The 26,162-nt window shown below is 45.0% G+C and overlaps 1 protein-coding gene across 1 annotated transcript in view; it reads right to left on the reverse strand.

Annotated features, from left to right (window-relative positions):
• SLC25A43 (solute carrier family 25 member 43) overlaps window positions 1-25,864 on the reverse strand; it is a 41,093-nt gene extending 15,229 nt beyond the window's left edge. The window contains exons 1-3 of the mRNA XM_070365800.1: window positions 25,496-25,864; window positions 17,561-17,802; window positions 12,356-12,528 (exon numbers count right to left, since the gene is read on the reverse strand). Coding sequence (XP_070221901.1) covers window positions 12,356-12,528; window positions 17,561-17,802; window positions 25,496-25,770 — 690 coding nt within the window. The 5' untranslated portion in view covers window positions 25,771-25,864. The remainder of the gene's footprint in view (window positions 1-12,355; window positions 12,529-17,560; window positions 17,803-25,495) is intronic.
• Between the last annotated feature and the right edge of the window lie 298 nt (window positions 25,865-26,162).

The raw sequence follows: 26,162 nt of genomic DNA on the forward strand, positions 1-26,162 counted from the left end.
ACAAAGCCACCTGGCCTGAGGGATGTCCAGACCTCTACCTGGATCCGAAAAATGTCCTTTTTTTCCCCCGTCAGAATGCCAAGGCAATGCTACTGACTGAGGCAGAAGCTGCCAGTTCCCAAAGGGCCCGGCCACCAAAGCAAAATGATGGCAAGGAATTAGAGATGCAGTGAACTCAAGGTAACGTTCCCACCCTCTCCCATGACCCTGAGAGCCGAGAACCCAGCGGTGTTTGTATTTGTGGAGCAGTGGGTGAGTTGGCTGTGCTGGGGAAACAGAACTCTAGTCCTCCTGAGACTAGATGCCATGTCAACCAAGAAATGCTGAACTAGGCAGCACACCTGAAACGCATGTAGTGCTTCCTGGCAGGTGTGCTGAGAATAATCTACACTTTCTCATGCTGGGGCTTTGCACCTGCTCTGCCACGGGCTCGGCGAGCTGCTGGGGCTTTCTTCCCAGTCTGTCCGAGCGGCATGGCCAGTCTGAGGCGGCCAAAGGTCCACGGCTGCTGAATGTTCTCTGCTCCTCATTTCAATCTGCAGGCTTCAAGCTTTCCGTTGTCAGGCTGCCAGTAACCAAAGAAAGCCAGGGCGCCCAACAGCCTGGTTTTCTAAAGATTTTTTTTTTCCCCTTCCAACTGAGTTAACCATTCCTTGGCCAAAGCCACTCTCGTGCCCGTTTCTGAGCTAGCGTGCTACTGGTTTGTTTTTTTTTTTCAACTGAGGCCCAGCGTTCCCAAATCTCAAGATTAGGTTTCATTCTCTGTCATCCTGAACTGAAAAAAAACAAAAAAACAAAAAAACCCTAACTGATTACCTAGCATCTAGGAACAAGCTCGGGAGAAGGCAATGGCAACCCACTCCAGTGTTCTTGCCTGGAGAATCCCAGGGATGGTGGAGCCTAGTGGGCTGCCATCTATGGGGTTGCACAGAGTCGGATACGACTGAAGCGACTTAGCAGCAGCAGCAGGAACAAGCCCCGGGAGCCCTGGTGGATAAAGCATGGGCCTGAAGGAAAGACCTGATTTCCTAGCCCTCGAGCCACTTGGTAGCTAAGTGAATGCTGGGCAGGTAACTTACCCTCTCTGTGCCTCATGCCTCATTTCTTCACCTAGAAACTAGGGATACTAACTATACTTACTTAATAGGGTGGATGAAGAGGATGGAATGGGATGATACACAGCCTGGTTCACATTACATGATGAATAAATGGTAGTTATTATCACATTATTGTCATTTCTTATTTCCGGGGGAAGACTTCCCTGTGGTTACCTCCTCCAGACATATCCCCATCCTTATGCCAGATCTAGATCTGTTCCTTCATATCACGTTTACTGAAATCAACATGCAAGTGCAAACACTATGATGCTGATTCATCAAGCACAAAGTGTTGGGAGGCTGTTGTGAAGAGGGGGTGTCCATCAAGACTGTTTTTCTCTGTCCTTTCAGCGTATTTACTTATCTTGAAATGGTAACAGGTGTTGGAGCTGAGATACACAGAACAGGAGAGCTAAGGCGGGGGGTTGGAGATAGTGCGTTATCAGAGCAAGGATTGCAGGCAGTATGAGGCAGGGGACAAAGCCGAGGTTTCCCTAGGTCAGCAGGCAGGAAAAGGCAGGCTGTTTTTACCTTCAGCACAGGGCAGGGATGAGCACACAGGCTTGGGGCTCATCCAGTGGCAGCTAAGGTTCAATTCTGTACTCACAAGGCAGTGGGAACTCAGAAGCCAGCCCTGAACTTTATTCATTTTAAAACAAGTATCAAGTGCCTGCTATATGAGGTTATGTGCTGTGGGGAGAAACATGTAAGACACACGTCCCAAAGGCAAGGAGCTCAGTCTGGAAGGAATCATGAACACAGAAGATTATGACACAAGGAAGCATGTGACATGGGCCTGCAAGCTATAGAGAGGGAGCTATGGGCGTTCAGAGCCGGGAACCTCTTTCCTCTTGAGAAGATGAGAGAAGGTTTCCGGAGGGAAGGGTGGACGCGTGCAGCAATGGTGGAGAGATGGTAGGAGGTAGGGCACGTGGAGAAACGCTATGGAAACTAAACTAGCTGGACCAGAGTGTACACACAGGCTAAGTGTATCATTTAAAAGGGGTTGAAAAGTGAAAATGAAAGTGTTAGTTGCTCAGTTGTGTCTGATTCTTTGCGACCTCGTGGATGGTAGCTCATCAGGCTCCTCTGTCCATGGGATTCTCCAGGCAAGAACACTGGGGTGGGTTGCCATTTTCTTCTCCAGGGGATCTTCCCCACCCAGCAATTGAACCCAGGTCTCCTGCATTCCCTAGTGGCTCAGACGGTAAAGCATCTACCTGCAATGCTGGAGACCTGGGTATGATTCCTGGGTTGGGAAGATCCCCTGGAGAAGGAAATGGCAATCCACTCCAGCACTCTTGCCTGGAAAATCCCATGGATGGAGGAGCCTGATAGACTACAGTCCATGGGGTTGCAAAGAGTTGGACACGACTGAGCGACTTCACTCCTGCATTGGCAGGCAGATTCTTTACCATCTGAGCCACCAGGGAAGCCCTAAGAATGCTGGAGTGGGGAGCCATCTCCTTCTCCAGGAGATCTTGCCAGCCCAGGGATTGAACCTGGGTATCCCCTATCACAGGCAGATTTTTTTTGTTTTACTATCTGAGCCACCAGGGAAGCACCTAAAAGGAGCTGTTCAACCACAAAGCTTTTGGAACAAAATATGCCCTTGGGGGTGGGGGTAGTGACAGTGAAGACAGCATCTATAGTTATTGACAGAGCACACTTTAAGTAACTTGGATTCTCCTACCCCCAAATGCCCTCTCAAGTGGTTTGGAACGCCCTCATTTGTGGTTTTACAGAGGCAAAACACAAGATGGATGTCTTGATCCATCACAATAGGACCACTGTTTAAGGGGTAGGAAAAGTGAACTCATTTATCAAATGAAATCAACAGATATGTGCTGTTGTAAGTCAAAAGAGTGCTTCCCAGGTGACTCAGCAGTAAAGAATCTGCCTGCCAATGCAGGAGATGCAGATTTGATCCCTGGGTTGGGAATATCACCTGGAGTAGGAAATGGCAACCCACTCTAGTATTCTTGCCTGGAAAATCCCAAGGACAGAAGAACCTGGTGGGCTACAGCCCATAGGGTCACAAAAGAGTTGGACATGAATTAGCTAAACAACAACTTGCTAAGAGCCAGCCACCATGAGGCACATCTCAGGTGAGATGGAGGTGGATGCTTCAGGCAGAGGTGACAGGAATGTGAAATACACTTATTCTTCAGGGGGATGGAGGAGAGGGGCTAAGGAGATAATTTTGATTGAACTGGAGGCTGGAACAGGCAGAGGTTTAAAAATCCTGTTTTGTTTAGCTCAGGCAGAATCTGACAACTTGTATTTGCCAACGTTGAAAGATTGGGGGATCTCACAGGAAAATCTGGATTTTAGGCTCCCTTGAAAAATGGGCCCACATTTCTAAATGGCATCTACTGTTCGGAGAAGGGGAACTCACTGCAGCCTCCCCTGGCCACTTTGTTCCACGCTGCAATTCGTATTTAGATGCTCATCACATTTTGTAAGCACAGTGCAGTTAGCTCTCCAGAATGCTTCTGAAAGCCAGGATGGCTCAGAGTGCATTTGCAAGCTTATTCTTTAGGAGGTGAGTGTTAGTTATATTATCCGGGTTTCCCTACTTTCTCTTCTTTCCACTACTTCCAAGTTCCTGCCAGCATCTGATTGTGCAACTCCTGATAGAGGGGGCCTCAGTGCAACAAGGGTGGCAAAGTTGGTAAGGGCAGCCTGCGGGGCCAAGGGGCCCAGCCCTCATTCTCTCAGGGCAATAAAGGACACGACACAGGCAGATCTTAAGAAAATTCATCTGGCAGAAGCCCATAGGCTGGGCTGGAGGAGGCAGAAATGAATATTGACCCTGGTGATGCAAGTTACTCAGTTACTGAGTGTGTGGACTTGGGTGGGCTATGGAACCTCTTAGTGTCTCACTTTTCTCCTCTGTAAAATGGGCTGGATAAGAACAGTACCAATCTGGTAGGTCTGTTGCCAGGATTAAAATGAGATAATAAGCATACAGCATGTAGCACAGTGCCTGGTTGGTACATCAGTGCCCAATGCTTATGCTAATTTTTAGAATGAATCCTGAGATCAATTGGAAGATTACTGCAGTAGTCGACGTATGAGCTGATAAGGTCCTAGAGGAGGGGAGAGACAGTGACAAGACCAACATGGGAGTGTTAGGAATGACGACCCAACTGGGTTCAAGGCTGACTGGGGGAGGGGGAAGAGAGACAACTTCCGGGTCTGCAGCCTGGGTAAGTGGGGAATGACCGCAACGAAATGGAGAACCCTGGGAAGACAGTTTCAGCGGAGGGAGAAGTCAGCTTGATACATACTTCGAGGTGACCCTGGAGAGGTGGAGGCCAAACAGCAGTGTCCAGCAACCGATGAGAAGTGCGGGAGCGGGGCTGGAGAAATATGGCTCAGGGTTGAGGAAATATGGCTCAGGGCTGAGGATGTGGGTTATGAACATGAGGAACCCAGAGAGGGGAGAGGCACCCTGGAGGGAATGGATGAAGCTCTGTGCCCAGTTCAGCATCTCAGTTTGAACAGCTGGGGATTCTCTTGACCCAGAGACTGTGCATATTCTGCTCAGTCAGCTGTGCCACTTGGATACCACCTTTGTCCTTCTTCATCTTATGTGCTTTTAGTTCAAATGCTGACCGGGCCTAATCCTGCTTGCCTTGTGAGCCCTGATGAGGTCAAAGTCCCCTGTGTAGAAAGCGACAGGCTAACACTTGGTTTTATGTTTGATGAAACGGAGACACCTAATACGGACTGCAGGGACAGGGGGAGGTCAGGCAGAATTGTCGGGGACCCAGCTTTTGGCTGGAGCCTTCCTCCTGATCCTCTCAGAAGGCCCACTGTGTTCCAAAGCTCCACCTTCTCAGCTGCTCCCTAGATTTTCCCGGCAGCTTCTCTCTCTCTTTTTTTCCACATGAACTGTTCAGAGAACCATTTGCTCAGGACTCCCTGGTCCTCATGGAGGCAAATCAATCTCCATCTACTTGTTTCCTTTCTACTTGTTCTCTCAATACACCAAGTGCTGCCAGCCTCTTCAGTCCCAAGCTCTGGGTTAGGTGTGGGAGAGACAAAGGGGGCAAGGGTGGGTGTACCTGGAAGAGCTTGAGTTGAAATGTGCTGAAGTGTGGCCAAGGGCATTTCAGGCATGGTGGTCTTGGGGGCCACGAAGGCACACGAGGTGCAGGGCACCTCATTGTATATGTGCACAGGGCTGACTCACCCCCTTCCCACCAGCAGCCATCCCATCAGAACATGCACATGCATAATTTTATTTACCTCTCCAGTCTCTAGCATGCCAGCCAGGAGCCAGGGTAAGAGAAAGAAAAAGGAATAAAATGAGTGTAAGCACAGTGAAGGAAGGGCTCAGCTGGTTAAACAAGACTTCTGATTACTGTCATTAGTGCTCAAGAGTTCCAACCCGAAGTGGCATTAAATGGACAGATTGTGTGTATGTGTGTGTCTGGATAAAGCATATATATTAGAAGAATGAGACCTTCAGACAAAGTGGCCAGTCAGTGTTGGGGTGAGGAAATTTCCTGTCCAGCTGGTTACCTAATGGACACCTGATGTTGATTTGCTTCCTGATGGGCAGTGTAAGGAGGAAAGCCAATGGAATGGAAATGTTACCATTAAGTGTGCTCAGGTCAGAGGAGCCTGGCTGCCCTGCAAAGCTCTCTCCTTATACATTCAGCTGGCAAACCTTGCCTGCTCCCCAGGAGGATGTGGAGGGAGACTTAGAACGCTCTCTTTTCTTGAAGAAGTTGGATTGAGTACTTTGCAGGAACAAACAACCGCAATAGAATTTAGGGCTAGCCTGTTGTTTCTAGGTTCCTTATCCTCCAAACTTAAGATGTATTTTGAGCTGGGATCAGGAGGTTGTAAACTGGACAGTGATCACCAGCTGCAAGGCTTCCATACCCTCACGTAGTGCTCAGATACGCTCTGTTACTGCAGCGACATCTAATGGCCAGAGAAAGCAATGCATATTTGCATTTAAAAGCAGCCTGTGGTTCTGCCTTGGGAGGTTAATTTTCTTTTTTTAAGTAGGTTGTCATATATGGAATTTAGAAAGATGGTAATGATAACCCTATACACGAGACAGCAAAAGAGACACAGATATAAAGAACAGAATGGATTGTGTGGGAGAATGTGAGGGTGGGATGATTTGAGAGAATAGCATTGAAACATATATATTACCATATATGAAATAGATTGCCAGTCCAGGTTCAATGCATCAGACAGGGCGCTCAGGGCCGGTGCACTGGGAGGACCCTGAGGGATGGGATTGGGGGGAAGGTGGGAGAGGGGTTCAGGATGGGGGACACATGTACACCCATGGCTGATTCATGTCAATGTATGCAGAAACCACTACAATATTGTAAAGTAATTAGCTTCCAGTTAAAATAAATAGATTAATTTAAAAAATAATGTAGGTTGGACAGGGTACTATTGTTTATTGTTGTTGTTAGTTAGTCGCTAAGTCGTGTCAGACTCTTTTACAATCCCATGGACTGTAGCCCACCAGGCTCCCCTGTCCATGGGATTTTCCAGGCAAGAATACTAGAGTGGATTATTTCCTTCTACAGGGGATCTTCCAGATCCAGGAATTGAATCCGTGTCTCCTGCACTGCAGGCAGTCAGGGAAGCCCCATTATTGCTTATTAACTCCTGTAAAATAACATTTTGACTGCAACCCTAAGAATTCACTTCCTGAATCTTTGGATGACATTCATTCATAACTGGATGTTAATCATTTTTTATGAAAACCAAGCAATTGCCTCTTTGAATTTTTTTCTTACAACTATCATGACTTTGCACTATTTTAAAGCTTCTTGTTGGAGCTCTGTGTATGTATGCATTATGAAGAAGGTTTCTATCGAAGGAAAAAGATGATTAAATTTTCCTCCAAACACCCACTTCTCAGCTTCCCTAGTGGCTCATGGTAAAGGATCCACCTGACAAAGGATCCACCAGGACATGATGGTTCAATCCCTGGGTTGGGAAGATCCCCTGGAGAAGGAAATGGCAAACCACTTCTTGCCTGGAAAATCCCATGGACAGAGGAGCCTGGCGGGCTACAGTACATGGGGTCGCAAAGAGTCAGACATGACTTAGGGACTAAATGACAACAACCCACTTCCACTATACAGTAAATTGTTGTGGTAAATATATATTCTAGAGTAGAATGGTGGTGGTAGCTGGATTTCCCCATAAGAGGTCACTATTCTAGCTCTTGCGTGAAGAAAGGAATGCTAAAAGTTTACAGAGAAGATTGAAACCTCTCTTCCCATATTTAGATGCCACTGAATTTCATCTGAAACCCTTTGCGATACTGTGACTTATAATAAATATATACTTGATCTCTGTCCCCATTTCTGGCACAGAGCGCCTATAATATTAACTTGACATTTCCTAAGTGATGAGAGCAATAAAGGTACCTTGGTATTCATAACAAACCCTTTTCAGTCACACCTGAGTTTATGTTAATACAGTGACTTTTGGAAAGTGTCGAAATGGATGGAGTCTGGTTGCCAGTAATCCAGTGAATAAACTAGTTTCCTGAGTTCTGTGAGCCACTCCAGCAAGTTAATCGGATTCAAGGCTGTGTGAACCTCTAATTTATACTTCAGAAGCTCGGGTGACAACCTAGACTGGAGATCGGCATCTGAAGTGGGGGGCAGTCTTGTGGGACTGAGCCCTTAACCCAAGGAATCTGATGCTGTCTCTGAGAGTGTCTGAATTGAGTGGAACTGTAGGACTCCCATGTGCCATTGGAGGCTTGCTTGGTATGCGGGAAAAAACCCCACGCACTGGAGTTGGTCCTAGAATCTAACCCCTTTTCACTGACTACCCCAAACCCTGGGCTTCCCAGGTGGTACTAGTGGTAGAGAACCTGCATGCCAATGCAGGAGACATGAGAGATGTAGGTTCAATCCTTGGGTCAGGAAGATCTCCTGGAGAAGGGAATGGCACCCCACTCTAGTATTCTTGCCTGGATAATTCCATGGACAGAGAATCAGACACGACTGAGTGACTGAGCACACACATTCTAACCTCTAGGTCCTGGTTTTGGGAAGGCTTACTCTAGGGAGGAAGTGAGGTCATGAAACCTTGAACTCTGCATAAGGAACACTAAATTGTAAGAGGTTCCAGAAAGTGCTGGGTAGATGCCTCTGGCTTTACTATTTGAAAAAGTGGTCCTCAAAGCATGGAAGCCGGTGATATAAGTAGCCTTAGTCTCATCCATCTTTTGATGACCAACCAGCGAGAGCCCATTTTCACTCCTGACAGGAAAAGAAATTCTGAGGGCCAGGATATTAAAAAATGAATAAAAAGTTTGTAGTATATCACACTTCTTTCCCACTCAACTTCACTCTGGATTTTTTAAAGAAGCTATCTATTTTAGAAAGACCATACTTTGGCCACCTGATGTGAAGAACAGACTCATTGGAAAAGACCCCGATGCTGGGAAAGATTGAAGGCAGGAGGAGAAGGGAGCAGAGGATGAGATGTTGGATGGCATCACTGACTCAAGGACATGAGTTTGAGCAAGCTCCAGGAGTTGGTGATGGACAGGGAAGCCTGGTGTGCTGCTGTTCATGGGGTTGCAAAGAGTCAGACACAACTGAGAGACTGAACTGAACTGAATAATTATCATATGAAGAAATCAACTTTTCTAAGAATTGACCATATGAAGTTGCCCTTTGGGAATGTCAAAAAAAGGCTGTTGGCAGTGTCATACGGTTCAGTGTAAAAAAAGAAGACTGAAACTAAAGGGGAGATATACTGTATTCCTCAATAAAGACAGAATATTTTACGTAAATTATTCCAAGTATATAAGTTTAACATCAGTCCAGTCATAATCCCAAGGTAGTTCTAAAGTTCATCAGAAACAACAAATGACTGAGAATAATCAAGGGAAGATTGAAGAGTGTTGAGGGGGTAGATGCCTTGCCAGACATTAAAGGCTCTTATAAAGCTTTAGGAATTGAAATAGTGTGGCACTGGCACGAGGACAGGCTGACAAATCTACAGTTCAGGATACACAGCCCTGAGACAGACCCTATAACATATATACATCTAGGATGGGCTAAAAGTTATAGAACAAAGTAGTGGGGAAAAGAGATTATTTCAAAAATGGTGCTTAAACAATTGGTAAACTATTTTTGTTTTTAAAGTTAGGTGATTACCTCATATCACACCACAGGTAAATTCTAAATACATTAAAGTGATAAGTGTAACAATTACAATAAAATATTTAAAGAAATATATCAGTGAATAGTCATAGGATTGTGGGATGGGGTAGGTCTTTTACACAGAAGAGCAAAGTTAAAAACCCCAGAATAGTAACATGTATATATAATTGCATAAAAATTGTAAAATATGTACAATAACAGCATAAATGGCATTAGAAGCCAAATGTCAAATGGATGCAGTAAATGACAAAGGGTTAATACCTTTAACATATAAAGACTTCTTACCGATTAGTGAAAAAAAAAAAGCTAAATAGTCTAGAAAAATAGGCAATGGGTACAGACGGAAAATTTACAAAGAAGTACTAACAACAAATTGACATATGAAAAACATGCAATTTGCTTGTAATCAGTGAAATTCAAATTAAAGCAACATGACAACATTTTTCAGCTATTAGGTTCAAAAGGATTCAGAAAGTGAAACCACCTTACTCACTGCTGTTGCACGTGTCAACTAACAGCCTTTCATTAAGACCTTAGACTTATTTTTATTCTGTGGCCTGTATTTCTAGGAATACAGCTAAACAGTGTCATTATAGATGTGAAAAAAATACAAGGACTTTCACTGCAGTATTATTGTACTGAAGAATTAGAAACAGCCTAAACATTTAAACATGGAGAAATTGTTATTTATGGTACGATGGAAGCAGAGATTGAAATTATACTGCCACAAACCAAGGAACACTTAGGGCTACCGGAAGCTGAGAGAAAGGAAGATTCCTCTCCTAGAGCCTTCGAAAGGGGCATGGCCCTGCCAACATCTTGGTAGTAAACTTCTAGGCTCCAAAACTTTGAGAGAATAAATCTGTTTTTTAAAAAATTATGGCACACCCAAAAGAAGTTGTACTACACACACACACACATACACACACACACACACACACAATGGAATATTACTTAGTCATAAAAAGGAATGAATTTGAGTCAGTGGTAGTGAGATGGATGAACCTAGAGCTTGTCCTACAGAGTGAAGTAAGTCAAAAAGGGAAAAACAAATATTGTATATTAAAGCATATATATGGACTCTAGAAAAATGGTACTGATGAACCCAACTGCAGGGAAGGAATGAAGACACAGATGTAGAGAGCAGACTTGTGGACGCAGCAGGGGAAGGAGAGGGCGGGACGAACTGAGAAAGTGGCACTGACACATATACACCATCATGTGGAAGACAGCTGGCTAGTGGGAAGCTGCTGTGTATATAACACAGGGAGCCCAGCCTGGTGCTCTGTGATGACTTAAAAGGTGCAGGACGGGGAGGCTTGACGGAGGGGATATACATATATATATAAAATATATATACTTATGATTTATTCATGATGTTGTACAGCAGAAACCAATACAACATTGTAAAGCAATTATCCTCTAGTTAAAAAAATATTAAAATGGAAAATAATTATGGCATATCCAAATGGTAGAATATTATGTGATAATTAGAAAAGATGTTCTTAATACTTGATGGCCTGAGGCAATATCCATTAAATAATAACTGATAAAAGCAGATAATTTTTCATTTATTATATAATTTTTACATACAGTAGGAATGCAATTTTATGAAAAAATAACTTTCCATATACATATATATTTATGCATACACATCTGCATATACATATGAACACATAGAAGTAAAACTTAATTACTATAACACATAGCTATTGGGCTTATAGGTAATTCTTTTCTTTGTCATGCTTTTCTGTATTTCCCAAGTTTTCTATAATCTATGTGCATTCCTTTTTTTTTTATTGTGGTAAAACACACATAACAGAAAACTTGACCATTTTAACCATTTTGAAGTGTATGTATTATTCTTAAAATGAGGGATAACAGTTTTTATCAATAAGCATACACTAGGCAGGCTCTCAGCTTGCATCGACATGACAATTACAATGTGACAATTTCAAAAATTTGTTTGGACAAAGGACAGGAAAGGAACACAATCCAGAGAGATGAAAAGTTTGATGGACTGGAGCCGCAGAATTGGGTGTAACTGTGATGTGTGTTGTCCTGAAGGCAGCTTTTCTTTATAGGTTGAGATAAATACTTGCAGGCTTTTTGGTGCTGAGGAAAGTGAGGCCTGGCTCAGCCAAAAAAGGCACATGGGGAAGCCGGGGGCCACTGAGACAATAGAGGGAGAAGTTACAGACATGAGGAAAAACAAACTCAGCCAGGGCTGATCATTTAAAACTGGATTCAACTGGCCCCAAATGAATATCCGAGCAGCTCTTCAGGATACATCAACTGTATAAAGCCAGATTTGCCCAGAAAAGTCCAGGAAGGCAGGTAAGCCTTCTGATGTGGAATCTGAGGGGAGGCTAGCAGAGAAGGAGCATGGTTCAGGGCAGATGCGAAGCCCCATTTGGTTTTGAGTTCACCCCCCAACTGTGTGAACCTGCCTGTAATCCTCATCCTTACTTGGACCATTCTGATTTTTCTTCAATCAGAATTGGCTGATTCTAGGCTCAGTTCCTCACTATGAGACCTTGGGTATCAGGCTTTTGCCTTTGTGGTCTGTAGAGAAACTGAGTTTTCCTAGGTCACAATTAGGAAAATACAGGGCCAAGCCCACTAAGACACTGACTCATTTCAAATGCAGTTACTTCCTCAACAGGGGAATCAGGGACTACTGGCCCCTTGTTAGTGACAGTTCCTGGCTTAGTTTGCTTCTTTCCAGGCTGTTTCACTGAAGGACAGGCTGTTAAGGCCAGAGTGACCTGTCCTCACTGTGGAAGCCACCTTGATGTAACAGGCAGTGCAGCTATGAAGTGAGAGAAGAAAAGTGGGCCTCACCTGTAGGTCTACTTCTCTGTAGACCTAAGAGAGCAGAGGGTGGGAATGGGGAGGCAGCATGGGCTCATGCCCATTGCCCTGAAGTTACAGCGGAAATGCCACGGGGTGGGGCTTTGCAGAGGGTTTGTATGAGCAGTCATGAGGATTTTGGATCCTGGTCTCGCTCAGGCTCTGTGTTCTCTGCTGTTGTTACTCACCCACAAACAAGGCAAGTTCCCCCCAAACACATCTCCTCACCTGCATCTTCCTCTTCACCGTGTCAAAGGGGAAGGAGAGGGTCTGGGTCACTGCAGCAGCCAGGCAGACATTGGCGAAGTTCTGGAAGAGAGAGAACCGATCCCGGGGTCCATTCCAGATTTTCTCCAGGTTCATGTAAACTAGAAGGGAGCCAGCAGAGAAAGGGAGAGCACCTGAAAAACAAGGCCAGGGAGGCTGTGATGGCTCAGGAGACACTGGTTTGAGAACATAAATGCCAGTAGGAAACCCTGGGGAAAGCAACAGGACCAGCTCTGGGCTTGTGAAAAGTCACTCCAACAGAAGCAGCACGCACTTTCTTGGGTAATGGTAACGTGGTATATTTTGATTGGGTTTGTGTCATTGATCACAACGCATCGAATGATTCCCTGCAGGTTTGTGTATTCTATGTCCATTTCACTTTTAAAAGAATCATAAACAAACATTGAACTCTAGTTAGTAATATGCACGCTGAAAGGTTGAGGGGTGAAGTGTATTGATGTTTGCAATTTACATGAAAATCATCAAAAAATACATGACTGATGAATGGCTAGAGGGATGGATAGATAAATGATAAACCAAAACATTCATTGAAGGACCCGATATATGCTGGGTATATGGGTATTTCCAATTCTTTTTAAAAATAATTTATTTTATGTATAGTTGATTTATAATGTTGTGTTAGCTTCAGCACAGTAAAATGATGTACAGCAAAGTGATTCAGTTATGTAGTCTTTTTCATATTTATTTCAATTATTGTTTATTACAGGGTATTGAATATAGTTTCCTGTGCTATACAGTAGGACCTTGTTTATCCAGGGTATTTCCAATTCTCTTAACATTTTGGGGTGTTTGAAATAAAAAAAGAGTGTTGGGGAAAAAAATCACTCTTAAATAAAAAGTTAGTGGGAGGTACTTAATCAAGCTTTGGAGTTTAGTGGATACTGATCTTCAGCTGAGAAGGTAACATTCTGTGAAAACTGAAGAGTGAGATCATAGTGGTGAGGGAGGGAGGTTACTTGACCTTGCTTCTGCGAATGACGCGGCCATATCAGGGCCCAGTGGGCACCCTGCACTGTGTGGCAGCCTCACCTCTCTTTTTTAAAAAAATTTTTATATTGGAGTAGAGTTGATTTACAATGTTGTGTTAGCTTCTGCCGTACAGCAAAGTAAATCAGTTATACATATACATATATTCACTCTCTCTTTTTCCATATAGGACATTACAGAGTACTGAGTAGCGTTCCCTGTGCTATCCAGTAGGTCCTTATTAGTTATCTTTTCTTTTTAACTTTTTATTTTGTATTGGGGTATAGCTAATTAACGATGTGGTAATTTCAGGTGATCCATGAAGGGACTCAACCATACATATACATGTGTCCATTCTCCACCAAACTCCCCTCCCACCCAGCAGCCTCACCTTTCTAGGAAAAGGTGGTAAGCAAGTACTGCGGTGGTTGGCACTTTGAAGCTTCCAGAAAATTTTGGACCAATCTGAAGTTTACACAGGGACTAAATATCTCCCTTAAGATGAGATTTAAAAGAAGGGCTAACACTAGTTGTGTTGCTCATCTTTAGAAAAATGTAGTATTTATTTAATAAAAACAAAAATGACATACCAATGCTATATTTTCATTCAGAAAACATTTGTGGAGCTAATGCTATGTGATGGGCCCTTTGCCAGGTGCCAGGAATACAAAGAGGAGTGAGCAGGCTAATTCCTGGAGATACTCACCATCTAGTGGGAGAGACAGACAGATAACGAGTCATAGTAGCGGGGCTAGGTACACAAGGATCAGAGGGATCCATTTTGCCTGAGGGAATCAAGAAGGACTTCACAGAAGAGAGAACTTTTTAACTGGGTCTTCAGGAATGAGCAGGAGTTCATCAGACACTGACAGAGCAAGCAGAGGGAACAACATATACAGAGAGTGGTATTTCCAAGAAATGCCAGTATTTCTGGATGGCCAACACAGGAGTGCAGGTAGAGCATGGTAGGAGATGAGGTAAGGATTGGCCGGCAGGGCCAGGTCTGAAGGCGCTAGTATGCCAGAAGGAATTTGGGTTTTTCCCTGTAGCTCACAGGAGTCAGTGAAGGCTTTTAAGGAGGGCAGTGGGAAGAGGTTGATGAAATGATTAACTTGCACTTAGAAAGCTCACCACACCCCTGGGAGCAAGGTACAGGCTGGACTGGGGCAGGAGAGACCCAGGACCGGGACCAGGTAGGAGCCTCTCGTGTCTGCAGAAAGATGATCAGAGTGTGACCTGGGGCAGAGAAGATGCGGATGGAGAAGGGGCAGACTTGAGAGCTTTAAAAGGTGAAATTGACAGCACTTGCGGCTGAAGTGGGCATTCAGTGAGAGGAGGAGTCAAAGTTGAGGAGATAATAGGTTTCTTCTGGCTTAGGCCACTGGGTGAAAGAAAGGCAGTCTTGTTCACAGGGACACAGGAAGGGAGCAGACATGCAACTAATGAGGACATCAGGTTTAGTCCTGACTAAATATTGATACATCCCTTGATGTATCAAGGGAATATCAGGTGGGGTTGTCCAATTGCAGGCATTCATACTACCACTGAGAGTTGGTGGTAGTCAGTGGCTAAGAGAGACGGCTCTGCGGTTGTATTGCTAGATCTTCTGTTTTCTATCTATGTGGTCTTGGGCAAGTTGCTTAGCTTCCCTAAGCATCTATTTCACCTGTAAAATGTGGCTTAAATGAGGAGCCGTATGCAAAACGTTTAGGACAGTGCCTGGCACATAATAACGAGCAATAGATGTTAGTCATTGTTATTATAGAGATGAAATTGGGAGTCATTAGAGTATTACAATGTTTGTTTAAGCCACTAACTTAGATGAGGCCACCCAGGGAGGGAATGAAGAGTGAGAAGAAAACTCAGAAAGGAACCTGGGGAATAGCGACAGGTAGAGGGCTGGCAGCATCAGATGAGCCACACAAGAAAGAGCTGAAGAGAGGTGGGAAAAGAAATCTAGATACAGTGGCATCCTGGAAGACAGGTTTCTAGAATAAAGGGTGATGGATCTCATCAAATACTGCAAAAAAGGTCAGATAAAAGGCAAAAGTCTACTCCATTGGCAATTGGGGGTCCTGGTGACTTGTGCAGGTGTAGTCCTGGCAAAGGTTCTGAAGATCACAGAAGCTACAGTTGCTACCCTGGTTGTGCTCATACATGTATGGACATTCTCGGAGACTCCTTCCTGCGGTCATATGGGGAGTGTGTGGGACTGTTTGCCTGTCCACTTGTGCTGAGCCACCTGCAGGCTGTCCTTCTCCCTCCCAGGCCAAAGTTAGGAGTGGGGTGTATGGCTATGGAATAGAACAAAGCTAATCAACTCTATATTGAATCCATATGACCTTGAACTCAGAGATCATTCTGTCATTTTTGAAGCAGAAGATATTAAGAAGAGGTGGCAAGAATACACAGAAGAACTATACAAAAAAGATCTTTATGACCCAGATAATCACAATGGTGTGATCACTCACCTAGAGCCAGACATCCTGGAATGTGAGGTCAAGTGGGCCTTAGGAATCATCACTACAAACAAAGCTAGTGGAGGTGATGGAATTCCAGTTGAGCTATTTCAAATCCTGAAAGATAATGCTCTGAAAGTGCTATACTCAATATGCCAGCAAATTTGGGAAATGCAGCAGTGGCCACAGGACTGGAAAAGGTCAGTTTTTATTCCAATCCCTAAGAAAGACAATGCCAAAGAATGCTCAAACTACCACACAATTGCACTCATCTCACACACTAGTAAAGTAATGCTCAAAATTCTCCAAGCCGGGCTTCAACAGTACGTGAACCCTGAACTTCCAGATGTTCAAGCTCGTTTTAGAAAAGGTAGAGGAACCAGAGATCAAATTGCCAACATCCGTTGGATTACGGAAAAAGCAAGTGAGTCCCAGAAAAACATCTATTTCTGCTTTATTGACTATGCCAAAGCCTTTGACTGTGTGGATCACAACAAATTGTGGAAAAATCTGAAAGAGAAGGGAATACCAGACTACCTGACCTGCCTCTTGAGAAATCTGTATGCAGGTCAGGAAGCAACTGTTAGAACTGGACATGGAACAACAGACTGGTTCCAAATAGGAAAAGGAGTACGTCAAGGCTGTATATTGTCACCCTGCTTATTTAACTTATATGCAGAGTACATCATGAGAAATGCTAGGCTGGATGAAGCACAAGCTGGAATCAAGATTTCCAGGAGAAATATCAATAACCTCAGATATGCAGATGATACCATCCTTAAGACAGAAAGCGAAGAAGAACTAAAGAGCCTCTTGATGAAAGTTAAAGAGGAGAGTAAAAAAGTTGGCTTAAAGCTCAACATCCAGAAAACTAAGATCATGGCATCTGGTCCCATCACTTCGTGGCAAATAGATGGGGAAACAGTGGAAACAGTGACAGACTTTATTTTTTTGGACTCCAAAATCACTGCAGATGGTGACTGCAGCCATGAAATTAAAAGACGCTTGCTCCTTGGAAGAAAATTATGACCAACTTAGACAGCATATTAAACAGCAGAGACATTACTTTGGTGACAAAGGTCCATCTAGTCAAAGCTATGTTTTTTTTCCAGTAATCATGGATGGATGTGAGAGTTGGACCATAAAGAAAGCTGAGCACTGAAGAATTGATGCTTTTGAACTGTGGTGTTGGAGAACACTCTTGAGAGTCCCTTGGACTGCAAGGAGATCCAACCAGTCCATCCTAAAGGAAATCAATCCTGAATATTCATTGGAAGGACTGATGTTGAAGCTGAAACTCCAATACTTTGACCATCTGATGCGAAGAACTGACTCATTGGAAAAGACCCTGATGCTGGGAAAGATTGAAGGTGGGAGGAGAAGGGGACGACAGAGGATGAGATGGTTGGATGGCATCACTGGCTCAATGGACATGAGTTTGAATAGACTCAGGGAGTTGGTGATGGACAGGGAGGCCTGGCGTCCTGCAGTCCATGGGGTTGCAAAGAGTCAGACACAACTGAGTGAGTAAACTGAACTGAACGGACCTTGAACTCAGTTAAATGAATTTAATGGGTTACAAAGATATACAATACATTCATATATATCCCTTGAACTCAGTAAAGTGGATTTCACTGGTTACCAACAAAGATATAAAAATCATTTGTATAGATCCAAGAACACAGCCTTTTCTTGGACAAGGTGACAAGTTCCATCTTACCTAAAACAGTAAGGGAAACCCCTCGATAAAGGGCCAGGAACCCTTCCTGTTGATAAATAGTAGAAAATGCATGGAGGATCCCCCTGTAGGATGGTTCCAGCATGTTCTGCACAATTAACCGAGTTTTGATGAGGTCTGTAGGATATGTCACAATGGTGGAAACCATCCCTGCGAGACTCCCAGCCATGATGGAGCTCCACTGGGAAATATGGCCCAGGTCATCCATGAACAGCACGACAAACCTGGGAGAAAACAGGGAGAAAGGCCCAAGGGAATCAGCTATGGATTGTTTTGGAGTGTTCAGTGCTACTGATTGCAACATTTCCCCACGTTTGGAAATGCTTTATGAAGCAAAAATTACTATACTAATGTATTAAGATAAATGAGTAAACACATTCAATTCTACTATATTTATGTAATTCTACTTAGCTCTAAGGAAGACATATCTAACCTTATTTACATCTACCCTAAGTCCATCCACTTCATCTTAAGCATTTTCCCCTTTTATTTGCATAACTGTCAACCCTGGCTTGCCTGTGGGGTGTAAATGAACAGAAGTACTCGATAAATACTGAATTGGAATGTGCTCCTTTGATTCGGTTGCAACTTCAATGAAATTGCTTGAAACAATGACTTTAAGCATTCCCAGTAATTGAGGTTTTTTGTTTTTGGCTGCCTCAGGCAGCATGTGGGAAATTAGTTCTTCAACCCAGGGTTGACCTGAGCCCCCTGCACTGGAAGCTCAGAATCTTAACCACTGGACCACCAGGGAAGTCCCTTGAGTTTTAAAATATATTGGTTTAATAATTGTAAGAGAAGATGCACGACCCCACCAACTGTCAGAGAAATAACAAATAAAAACAGTAACAAGATACCATTTCTTACCCAGCAGACTGGCAAAGATGAAAAAGTCTGATAACACCAAGTGATGGTGAGAAAGTATGGAAACAGGAATGCTCATCCACTGCTGGGGGAGGTGTACATTGGCGGGTCACTTTGTAGTATCTAGTAAAATTGGAAGAAAGCCTACTTTCATCCCAGCAATTCCATTTCTCAGTGCATATCCTAGAGAAACTCTTGTATAAAGACACAAGATGTACTTGGAGACTCCTTCCTGCAGTCAGATGGGGAGTGTGTGGAACTGTCTTCCTGTCAGCTGGGTGAGAAATGGCATCTTGTTACTGTTTTTATTTGTTATTTCTCTGACAGTTGGTGGGGTCGTGCATCTTCTCTTACAATTATTAAACCAATATATTTTAAAAACTCAAGGGATTTCCCTGGTGGTCCAGTGGTTAAGATTCTGAGCTTCCAGTGCAGGGGGGTGCAGGTTCAACCCCTGGCTGGGGACACTTATTATTAATACATTGTTTGTAAGTGAAATTGAATAGTCTAAAAATCCATTGGTAGAGGAATGGATAAATTGTGGAAGTCATATAATGATACCATAAATGAATGCACTTAGAACTGTGTATTTACATGGATAAATCATAAAAGCATAAAGTTAAGTGAAAAAAGCAAGTTGCAGAATGACCTATAGTGTATGGTAACTATGGTCATTTCTCTGTATCCACAGGTTTCAGAAACCCCAACAGATACCAACATCTGTGGATGCTCAAGTCCCTCATAGAAAATGGTGTATTATTTGACCTCTAGTATACTTTAAGTCAGGGGCTTCCCTACTGGCTCAAACAATAAAGACTGCCTGCAATACAGGAGACCCGGGTTTGATCCCTGGGTCAGGAAGATACCCTGGAGAAGGGAATGGCAACCCACTCCAGTATCCTTGACTGGAGAATCCCATGGACAGAGGAGCCTGGCGGGCTACAGTCCATGGGGTCACAAAGAGTTGGACACAACTGAAGCAACTTATCAGGTACATATGCATACTTTAAATCATCTCTAGAGTACTTATAATACTGAATACAGTGTAAATGCTATATAAAAAGTTCCTGGGGCATGGCAAATTCAAGTTTTGCTTTTTGGAACTTTCTGGAATTGTATTACACAATACTGAATACAGTATTTCCAACCTGTGGTTGGTTGAATCAGTGGATACAGAATCTAAAGATACAGAGGGCTGAATACATTTAAATCAAGAAATACATTTACAAAACCGTATCTTAAAGTAATTATGGATATAGACATGTAAAAAAAGTATAAAATAGACCCCCAAGAAGGTGGAGAGCAGATGGGACTGGAAAAGAGAATGAAGGGGACTTTACCATTATCTGTAATATTTTATTTCTTGTACTAAGTCTTCCCTGGTGGCTCAATTGGTAAAGAGTCTGCCCATAATGCAGGAGACCCAGGTTCAATCCTTGGGTCGGGAAGATACCCTGGAGAAGGAAATGGCAACCCACTCCAGTATTCTTGCCTGGAGAATCCCATGGACAGAAGAGCCTGGTGGGCTACAGTCCATGGGGTCACAATTAGCTTAAAAGATACTTCAACTAAAAAAAAAAAAAGATACTTCAACTATCTTTTTTATTTCTTGTATCTTTTAAGCTAATTCTCTTGTATGCTGTCAATCCTGCACTGTGGGTATATGAGTGTTTGCTAGACCATTCTTTGTGTTTCACTGCAGTTTCACAATTTAGTCCCAAATGGTTTTGGGTGGACTTTTCTATTGGCAAACTAGAAAGCCACTCTGTTACAATCCCTCTTTCTGGAAGCAGTACATCCCCAGTCATGAGAGCCTACGTTGGCAGAAATTGTTCTAAGAGGACTTTTACATGGTGCACGTTCCCGGGCCAGGAAGCAAAGGAATTTTATTCATGCTTGCGAAATGTGGAGAAAATAAAAGAGGGCTTGGAAACCAGGAAAAATAAGATTTTCTGTCAGAGAGTGGGTAGGAGGAGCGGGAGAGGTATAACAAGGATCTGAATAAAAGGAAGGTGAACAGAGCTAGCTAATAGTATTTTATCTTTTTTAAAATGAGAGCATCCTGAATACTTTGGCTTCCAAAGCTCTAGCGAAGATGTGTATTTCCTGCTTTTTCAGTTTGGCAGCAGGCTAGGGCCCCCTGACTGACGAATAAGTGTTCAGGTGAAACCACTGAGAGAGTTCTAGATTGGCTCCTTTGCTCCCAAGTAAACACTTATCTATTAAAAACATCTCCTTCAAGCTGTAGGAAAGTCTGGGCTTCATTTTGTCAGCCTCACTTAATAGTCATTTGAGTGAACCAGCGCGACCTTTTAAAGATACGGATAAACCAAGCTGGTTCTCCCTGGTGGGCCGTCTGCCTTGGTTTCACTGCCTGCACCCTTCCTGAGTCCTTCCTCCCTCCTCTCTCCCCGAGCCAGTCCAGTTGAGTGGGAGGGGAACCTTAGCAGAGGGAGGGGAGACAGAGGAAGTGGAAATGCTTGGCTAGAGGGGTGGTCTGCAGCATGCTGGAATAATCTAGAAGAAGGAGGAGTTTGAAGAAACACCATTCATTCTCATTCAGTTCAGTTCAGTTCAGTCGCTCAGCCGTGTCTGACTCTTTGCGACCCCATGAATTGCAGCACGCCAGGCCTCCCTGTCCATCACCAACTCCCAGAGTTCACTCAGACTCACGTCCACCAAGTCAGTGATGCCATCCAGCCATCTCATCCTCTGTCGTCCCCTTCTCCTCCTGCCCCCAATCCCTCCCAGCATCAGTCTTTTCCAATGAGTCAACTCTTCGCATGAGGTGGCCAAAATACTGGAGTTTCAGCTTTAGCATCACTCCTTCCAAAGAAATCCCAGGGCTGATCTCCTTCAGAATGGACTGCCTCCCGCTTATTCACCATCCCAGGGCACTCGTGCATGCATTCATTCCCCAGTCACTGAATATATACACTGTGTGAGCTTTCAGCATAAGATCATGAGAGTTCAACGGACCTACCAGAGAGATGTCTGATAGGGGCGGCCCAAGAGAAATTAGGGTCTCTGAATGACTTGATGAACTAGGAAGAACCCTGTCTTCTATCAGTTTGCTTTATAAAGAGGGTTTTGACATATTTGACAAATATACAAAATCGAAAAGAAGAACCAAGGAAAGCCCTTTTTCTCAGACTCTTACTATACAGAGGCGAAGACACAGATCGTTCCTCTTACAATCAGAGTCAAAGCAGGGCAACCCTGATAGGCCATCAATGACATCATCTGAATCCCCACATCTTAAGTGCTTGTCTGATTGGCTGGGGCAGCAGTGTTCCCCTTTCTGCTCTTCCTTGCATTCCCACACACTGCACAGAAGCTTTTCCAGCAAGACTAGATAAGCTGATGAACGGCAGTAACCCCTTCATTTCAGGCACACGGAGATTACACACACCCTTGATGTATGTAGTTAGAACTGCCAACACTTCAACCTAACACAAGTTGGCAGCCAAACACAAGCTAGTGAATTGGTTACACAATAAGGAAATGGTGTTGGTGATGAACAATTTCAGTTTCAGGAACCCAAAACAATGCTTATACAGCTAGACAAACAGTTGTAGCATAAAGTTGGGTAAAGGTCTACATCTGATAGCCACCCATTGTGTTAGATTTTATTTGTTTAGTACAAGGACCTAGCTCCTCCCAGACTCTACTGAGTGCATTCTTTTCATTGTAAATCCAAGTAGGGAGATATGTCATCATCACAACGTTAATTTGAGCACTGGACTAAGCAGAAGACCTGGTTTCAAGCTCCAGCTGTGCCATTAATTGTGTTTGTGAGCAAGTCACTGAACTACTGCTTTTTTAAAAAAAATTTTATTTATTTATTTTTGACTGTGCTGGGTCTTTGTTGCTGTGTGGGCTTTTCCCGAGTTGCAGTGAGTGGGGGCTACTCTCTAGCTGTGGTGCATGGGCTTCTCATTTCGGTAGCTTCTCATTGCAGAGCACAGGCTCTAGAACTCCCAGGCTCTAGAGCACAGGTTCAATAGTTGTGGTATGTGGGACCTTCCTGGACTAGGGGTCAAACCTGTATTGGCAGGTGGATTCTTTACAACTGAGCCACCAGGGAAGCCCTGAACCACTGCATTTTCTGAACATTCTGTATGTTTATGCTTTTTTATTCAAACCCACAATCACAGGCTGTACCATTACCCACAACTAACTGTTCTGCAAATTCATGGATCTGCAAATTCAGTATAATGATGGATCCAAGGTATTGTCTTAATGTAGGAAGTCTGGCATCATGATTGATCCACCACTTGGCTGCCTATCACTGAAATATTTCCTTTTAATTTTCAGAAAGAAACTAACCTTTCAGGAAAACATTAGCAAACCTAGCCTGAGTAGCTATGTGTTCTTCCTCTCCCACACATCTCCTTTTCTCCATTCCCACGGTCATCAGCCCATTTCAGATGCTCTCAGCCACCACAGGGACTAGTGCAACTGGTTCCTAACTGGTCCCGCCGCCCCCAGCCTTCTTCCTCTTTAGATGTCCTCTGCAGCTACCAGGTGACAATTCCTGTTGAATTGCTTTAATCACAGCACTCCCCCATCAAAAATCCACCCCAGTTACCCTTGCATTCCAAGTAAAGTCCAAACTCCCTAATCTGCCCCTCCAAGATCTCATTCCAACCTGCTTTTCTGGCTGTATTTTCCATTACAGCCAGAGACACACCTTATGCTCCAGTCATGCCACATGCCTTCCCACTGCTGTGCCTTTGCTTATGGCATTACCTGCAGTATCTTTCTCCCCATCTTTGCCAGAAAACTCCTACTCATTTTCCCAAGACCAAACTTGGATGGTTTTTCTCTGCTGCGACATCTTCACATCTCCTCCCTCATCAGAGGTGTGAATTTCTATAGCACTTTAAACTTGGCAGTCACATGCTATGGACATACTATAGTTTTATTTTATTGCTCTGGAAGTTCGGGGACACAGGGACCATGCCCCTTTCATCCTTGCATCGTCCCCAGCATCATGCATACAGTGGGCACTTAATGAATGCAGACAGAAAGCAGTATGAAGTAATAGGGCATGGGTATTAGAGTCGGAAGGCCTGGTGGAGTTCAGCTCTGTCACTGATGAGTGGTGTGGCCAATCTGAGCCCAACAGTGCATCTGTAAAGTGGGCATAAGCTTCCTGTCCTGTGGACGGTACAGGGAAGGAGACAGGTGTTGTAAATATCCAACGATTTACACACACATACACACACACACACACACACGAAATGGTAACTAGATAGAGGTAATGGATGTTAATTAGCTTGATTGTGGCAATCATTTCACAAGGTATACATATATCAAAGCATCAACTTGTACACCTTAAACATAGATAATTTTTCATGTCAATGATATCTCAAAATCTTAAAAATCCAATGACATGCAGTCATCCCTCTGTATCCATGGGTTCCAGAACTAACTGCAGATTGAAAATATTCAGAAAAAAATTCCAGGAAGTTCCAAAAAAGCAAACCTTGAAGTTGCTGCACAGTAGCAACAATTTACATAGCATTTACATTATATTTACAACTTTTCCCATAGTATTTACATTGTATCAAGTAGTATAACCAACCTAGAGATGATTTAAAGTATCCAGGAGGATTGTGCAGGTTACATGCAAATACTACTCCATTTCATAGAAGAGACTTGAGCATGTGGAGTGGGGGTGGGGGAGTGGTGGGGTGGAGGTTGTCCTGAAACCAATCCCCTCCCGGATATGGAGGGATGTCTGTATATATTGGAGAGGGTAAGCAGCAAAGCCACAGTACTTAAACCAGCCTTTGAAGTTCTGCTTCCCTCTCCTTGGTACACATTCCAAAGGAGGAGTTCCATACTTTGTGGACAATACAGTAAAGTGGGGAGAAATTGAGTCATTATAACTCAGAGGAGAAATGTTTACAGACTGAAGGCCAGATGTTGCTGAGAGCAAGGGGCCTGGGGAGGAAAGAGAGCCTTGACAGAGATGCCCCACCATCTCACTACCCTCCTTTCCCAGAGTAAGAGAGGCAACGCTATTTCCAGGCATAAGTGAAATGAGCGCTGGCCTCGAGGAATCAGTGATAAGGAAGATTCCACTGGGCTTGTCAGTTGTCGGATGAGAATTCCAGCTCCAGCCTCCCTGAGCCAAAGGCAAAATCCTTCGACTGTCAGTCTGCAAGGCAGACCTACAGTGGCCAAGACTGTGGATTGTGTTTCTCTAATTCTGAGCTGAGGCCAGGCTTCAGAGGTGGCTGCTGTTCCCAGCGAATGGGGACCCCGGGACCATCCCCCCAACTACAGAAACATCTCTACCTAAAACCCCATCCCTATCACTTCATTCTTTTAGGCTGTGTTTCCAGTTAAAATGCAAACATCTCTGAGTTCTTGAGGAAGTTTTAAGACTCATCAGGCTAATTTACATATTCAGAAGTTTTTCTAAAAAGCAGCTGTTTTTGTGGGAGGTGTTAAAAGGAGGCCAGTGAGCAGTGCGGGTGGGGCAGCCTCTGTAGGACCCCAAAGGCCAGCTTCTTGGGGGAGAGGGCAGGGAGCCGAACTCCGCGGCCTTTTGGTGGCAGTAGATTGGGCCCTCTGTCCCTAGCAAGCACTGTCTTCTGAGGGTTCTGGTCACACAGACCCTCTTCCATACATGTATCTTCAGAGGTCTCTCTCCCAAGCCAGCCAAAGCAAAATTTCCAAGTTGGTGGACAGTGGGAGGGGGGTTGGGAGCCATCTATCCGGAGATTTCTTCACTCCTTCCCCCCAAATCTCCTTTCACCCTCTTCCGCCTCCTCTCCCGTCCAGCCCCGTCAGCCTCTCTGGGCCAGAGCTGCGTCGCCCTCAAAATGCAGAAATCCCCAGAAAAGGTGAAGAAGAAAAGGTGGGGACTACACTTTGGGGGCCGAAGAGGTCGCCTTCTGGCCCAAGGGGCTCCCACGAGATCCGGAAGCAGGCGGGGGCGCACCGCCCGCCCGATCCCCAGCACCCGGGCGGCGTCGGGCCGCGGGCTACCCGGCGGCGGCCTCCCGGGCCCTGGCCCCGCCCACGCCCGGCTCTTACTTGCGGTAGGCGGCTAGCTGGACGGCGCTGCAGGGGAAGAGGCGCAGGCAGGCCACCGCGTTCCCCTTCCACAGGGCGCGGGGCCCCTCGGTCCGCCACACGCGGAGCCCCGCGGCCCACGGCCCCCGGGCGCGGCCGCGCACGACGCCGACCTGGGCCAGTACGGTGGCTAGCTCCAGCGGCGCGGTGAGGCTGAGGCTGAGCGCCCCCGCCAGCCCGGCGCATAGCAGCCGCTGGCTGCCCGTCAGCCGGCCGTCCCGCCGCCAAGTCGCCATCGCGCGTCCGCGGCCCGAGCCCCGGGCGGCCGGCCGATCGCGTGGCTCGGACCTGGGGCTCCCGGGCTCCGGCGCAGGGGGCGGGCCAGGCTCCGCCCGGCGTAGGGCGGACCCGCGGACCGGACGGGAAGCCGGTCCGCGGCCGGGCCGGAGCTGGCCTGGGGCCGGGGCGGGGTTGAGGAGGCTGGTCCGGGGTTGAGGCCGTGGCCGTGCCGGTTTAGTGTCTGATTTTCGGCCAAGACGTTTCTGTTTGCGGTTGAGAAACACTCACCGCGTTCTTTCAAGGCCTAGGCCGCTCTATTTGTGTTCTCAATATTCAGCCCCCGCCACCCCGCCTTATTTATACCCTTTCTCCCTTTCCAAGTTCCACCTTGCCCCCTTCCTTCCCTTGC

The sequence above is a fragment of the Bos mutus genome, chromosome X (genome assembly GCF_027580195.1).
Source record: "Bos mutus isolate GX-2022 chromosome X, NWIPB_WYAK_1.1, whole genome shotgun sequence".
NCBI classification, from domain to species: Eukaryota; Metazoa; Chordata; class Mammalia; order Artiodactyla; family Bovidae; genus Bos; species Bos mutus.